Consider the following 5000-nt stretch of genomic DNA (forward strand, 5'->3'; position numbering starts at 1 on the left):
TCATGTTAGTGTGTGAAGGAGAGCGAGAATATGTGCGCTCATACATGTTTCTGTGGAAATCTGTGTGTATATATGCGTGCATGTGCTTGCATGTGTTTGTAAGAGTATGAGTGTGTGTGTGTGTGTAGGAGGATGTAGAGGGTGCAGTCGTCTTCCTCCACCCTTGTTGAGTGATTTACTGTGAGTAGGAGTAACACTGACTGTGTGTGTGTGTGTGTGTGTGTGTGTGATTAAACACTGATTCCTTCTCTCCTACATGGAGTTGGTCCAGGGTGGGGGTGTGTGTGATTAAACACTGATTCTTTCTCTCCTACATGGAGTTGGTCCAGGACCCCTCTTACATCTCCACCAGAGCCCCTTTCGCCTTAACTTATCACTCCGACAGACGATAAACAAGCCTAAACAAATCAAAACAAATCCCCCACCTGCACCTGCCTGCCCACCTGCCTGCCGTCGCCTCCCGCTTCCTCACCACACACACACACACACACACACACACACACACACACCAGCAGGCTTACCGCTAACTAAATACCATCAGCGCTGCGCTAACGCTACCTCCACAGATTTCGCGCCTTCACTACGTCGTTTTTCAAATGTCGTTTAGCGAAACCGTAACCGCGGTAACTGCTCCTGAGCACACAGACTCGTGGCGTCGCTGAGTAGCATCTTTGTTGGCCCACCTTCGGAAAGAAATAATAAACCTGTGTGTGTGTCTCTGTGTCTCTCTTTCTCTCTCTCCTCTCTCTCTCTCTCTCTCCCTCCCTCTCCGACGCCTTCCTGAGTTCCAGGCGTGAGGTTCTATCTCTTTACGGAACTTTTGCCGCCTTCCATTGCATGTGTGCTTACCAGGTAGCGCCATCAGCTTGGCGAACGCACTGATCTCCGTGTGTGTGTGTGTGTGTGTGTTTACACCCCTGAAAGCAGCGCCACACTCGGCAATCGATATGAGCGAGTGACTAACCACTCCATCTTCATTGTGTCACTTCCTGTTGTTGATCCCCTTTGGGTTTTGTTTTATACTCATCACACACACACACACACACACATGCATTTGTGTGTCGATGCCTTTATGCATATATGCAAATGTACTGACTAACAGGGTTACTACTTGAGTTGGTTTCAGGAGGAGGAAGCAAGCGGGGGGGCAACTTGCCAGACATTTGCAGTCTCTTTTTTTCTGCTGAGCTATACACTTTTGCTTTTTAGGGCGTGCTGGGGAAAAAAACAGCTCAGAGAAGAGAGAGAAAAAGGGAGAAACAAGGGGAAGGGGAGAGGAGGAGAGGAATGGGGGGGGGGCTAGTATTCAAATCCACAAAGGTTTTGTAATAAATGCATCGGCGACAATACAAACAAAAACATTAGAGGGAGAAAAGACGTGTTTCTGTGTTAAACAATTAGTGCTGCAGAATTATAGGGGATCGCGCGCTAACAAAGCCCTGCGATCGGCAGGGGTGCACCCCAGACACAAAGACAACACACACACTGTACACACACACACACACACACACACACACACAAAGACTGCTGCACTAAGCTCCTGCACATCTACTCGTACGCGTGCACACACACACACACACACACACACACACACACACACACTAAGCGCGAGTGCAACAGCGCTTTTGAGTTCCAATCCTCTCCCACCATCTTTAAATCTCATCTCTGTGTTTCCCCTCCACGTTTGCCGTGCCATCTCTTCTCCCACCTTCTCCTTCCTGCTCCACTCTTTCGCTGAGCCATCTGTGCTGCTATCGCTCATTCGCTCTCCTCTCTCTCTCTCCTCTCTCTATCCCCCTTTCTCTCGATCCCTCTTTATCTCTCCCGTGCTCCATCGCTCCTTTGTTCCTGACCAACATAGGCAACAGTTCAAGTGCTTTGTGTGTGTGTGTGTGTGTGTGTGTGTGTGTGTGTGTGTGTTGGGGGATGTGTGTATATCCAGAAGCACATTAAAATCTCTTTACTTTATATCACAGTCACACTATACACTCTATACAATCACTATATACACACTCTACACATCTCTCTCTCTCTTTCTCTCTCTCTCTCTCTCTCTCTCTCTGTCTCTCTCTCTCTCTCTCTCTCTGTCTCTCTCGCTCTCTCTCTCTTTCTCTCTCTCTTTCTCTCTCTCTCTCTGTCTCTCTCTCTCTCTCTCTCTCTCTCTGTCTCTCTCTCTCTCTCTCTCTCTCTCTCTCTCTCTCTGTCTGTGTATGGTATGCATGTTGCTTGTAATGTGTATCTGTAGGTTTAATTGTAAGTGCAGTATGTACATTTGTTTTATTTGGGGGTTTTATGAACTAACTTTAACAAAGTAACTGGAAATAAAGTCACCTGAGGTGAGTGTTACAATAAAATAATGTCTCTTTTTCTCTCTCTTTCTCTCTCTCTTTCCCTCTCTCTCTCTCTCCCTTTCCCTCTCTCTCTCTCTCCCCCCCTCTCTCTCTCTGTCAGGTGAAGGCGGCTGATCCTCCACTTTTCCTCTCCTCACCGGTCATCCCGAGGCTAACGCTCAGAGTTGGATCTGGACAAGACAAGATGTGAGTACACACACACACACACACACACACACACAATCTTACTCACAAACAAGTTGTAAGTATGGCCACACACACACACACACACACACACACACTCTCTCTCACATACAATATGTGAGTATGGGCACATGTGCATATGGGCTACAGATGTGCACACACACGCAGACACACACACACACACTTTCATACACAAACACATGAGTTTGTCATTAACAACTCACAGTATTAAGACTGATATCTCAACGAAGAGGCAAAACTCAGATTTATGTCATACTATAAAAAACATGATCCACACTATACAGTATCGTTGGCAAGTATGTTAAACATATCAATTATCAAGCTTGTTTACTTTTATTAGTGCTGTTTGCAAGGCAAGTCTGTTGTCTTTTAGATTAGTTAGCATGCTAGCTCTAGCTACAGTAGTCCTAATAATGTGCATCTTCATGATAATGCTAATTGTGGATCTCTTGCTGTAGTATTGCTGTAGTATTTCAGAAGTGCTTCATGTGCAGGGGCTTTGAGTAGAGGCAGGGAAATGAAAACTTGAATTTCCCCTGGGGATCAATAAAGTATCTATCTATCTATCTATCTATCTATCTATCTATCTAAATCCACACGCAGCCTACAGCTGTCTCCCTGACACCGCTCTGCATCCAGGAGGCAAACACTGGCCAACACTTCCACTTCACAACATCATGGGTGTGTGTGTGTGTGTGTGTGTGTGTGTGTGTGTGTGTGTGTGCACCTTTATGTGTGTGAAAGAGTGTCAGCGCATCTGTAAATGTACAAAGGTGTGTGTGCCTGTGTGTGCCTTTATGTGTGTGAAAGAGTGTCAGCGCATGTGTGCGCATCTGTAAATGTACAAAGGTGTGTGTGTGTGCCTGTGTGTGCCTTTATTTGTGTGAAAGAGTGTCAGCGCATGCGTGCGCATCTGTAAGTGTACAAAGGTGTGTGTGTATGCGCATGTGTGTGTGAATGTGAAGAGCAAGAGTAGGCTCAGGAAGTATGTGCTGGCTACTACAGCAAGGACAGCATAGAAGTGAATGTGTAGAGGTGGCCCTCTCTCTCCCTCTCTCTCTTTCTCTCTCTTTCTCTTCTCTCTCTCTCGCTCTCTCGCTCTCCATCTCTCTCGCTCTCTCTCTCTCCCTCTCTCTCTCTCTCTCTCCATCTCTCTTTCGCTCTCTCCATCTCTCTTTCGCTCTCTCTCTCTCTCTCTCTCTCTCTCTCTCTCTCTCTCTCTCTCTCTCTCTCTCTGTGTGAGAGTAAGTTTTGTTAATGGATGGAAGCCTTCTTATGTACTTGTGAGGGTGTATTTATCTCTGTATGTATGTGTGAGAGAGACTGTGTGCACTTCTATGCTTGCTTGCTTGCTTCAGTGTGTGTGTGTGTGTGTGTGTGTGATTGGGTGTATCAGTCTCACTCCCTCTCTGTGTGGTCATTCTGAGGCAGGTGTGTATTTCAGTCCTCTGACGCCAGACACCCCTGATGTGTCACATGACCTCTCTGTCTGTGTGTACGTGTGCGTGTGTGTGTGTAGATGCGTGTGTGCGTGCTTGGGGCACGTTTAAAGGAGTGGGGGGGGGGGGGCTAAGGTGCTATAAGGATCTCTACCTACAAAGGCCCCAGTGTTCATGCCACTTAACCTCCAAGCGCGCGCACACACACACACACACACACACACACACACACACACACACACTCACTATAGCTATCTGCATACACTTAATAATAACAGTACATTCACATATAAAGTGATATAGCATATTGTTACAGATTATATTATTATTATATAATCTCTAAATCTATTTTCACTCTTGTTTTGCTCCTGTGAACCTACCTTGCTTGCTTTGCTCTGCGTGTGTGTGTGTGTGTGTGTGTGTGTGTGTGTGTGTGTGTGTGTGTGTGTGTGTGTGTGTGTGTGAGTGTGTTTAGTCTCCGGGTCTTTGTTCATCCCTGATGCCATCTCCTCCACCAGCATGGCAGGCAGGAAGCATAAGTGTATGTTTCTGTAATGTCAGGAAGTCTTTTATAGTGTGTGTGTGTGTGTGTGTGTGTGTGTGATCTGCTTTCATCCCGTTGATAGAAGCACTCTGCGTCTCTCTTTCTCTCTATCCCTCCGTTCTTCCTCTCTCTATCCCGCCATTCTTCCTCTCTCTCTATCCCCCGTTCTTTCTCTCTATCCCTCTGTCTTCCTCTCCTCTATCCCTCTGTTCTTCCTCTCTCTATCCCTCTGTTCTTCTCCTCTATCCCTCCGTTCTTCCTCTCTATCCCTCTGTTTTTCCTCTCCTCTTTTGTGTTGTTCTCCTCCACCTGTTCCCTCCATTCATGCAGAACATAATCAGTTTCCTTTCAAGGCCATCAAAAGCTTGGGTTTATACAGGGACAGGGGTGTGTGTGTGTGTGTGTGGGAGTGTTACACAATCTGTATTGATACAGTATGTATATGTCTGGGTGTGTGTGTGA

At 46.5% G+C, this 5000-nt stretch overlaps 1 protein-coding gene across 1 annotated transcript in view; it reads left to right on the top strand.

The window, feature by feature from the left end:
* The window catches only part of taf3 (TAF3 RNA polymerase II, TATA box binding protein (TBP)-associated facto), a 69221-nt gene that overhangs the window by 59049 nt on the left and 5172 nt on the right, over positions 1 to 5000 (top strand). Inside the window, 1 exon segment of the mRNA XM_048267601.1 lies at positions 2452 to 2537. Coding sequence (XP_048123558.1) covers positions 2452 to 2537 — 86 coding nt within the window.

Source organism: Alosa alosa, chromosome 17, assembly GCF_017589495.1.
Source record: "Alosa alosa isolate M-15738 ecotype Scorff River chromosome 17, AALO_Geno_1.1, whole genome shotgun sequence".
NCBI lineage: Eukaryota > Metazoa > Chordata > Actinopteri > Clupeiformes > Clupeidae > Alosa > Alosa alosa.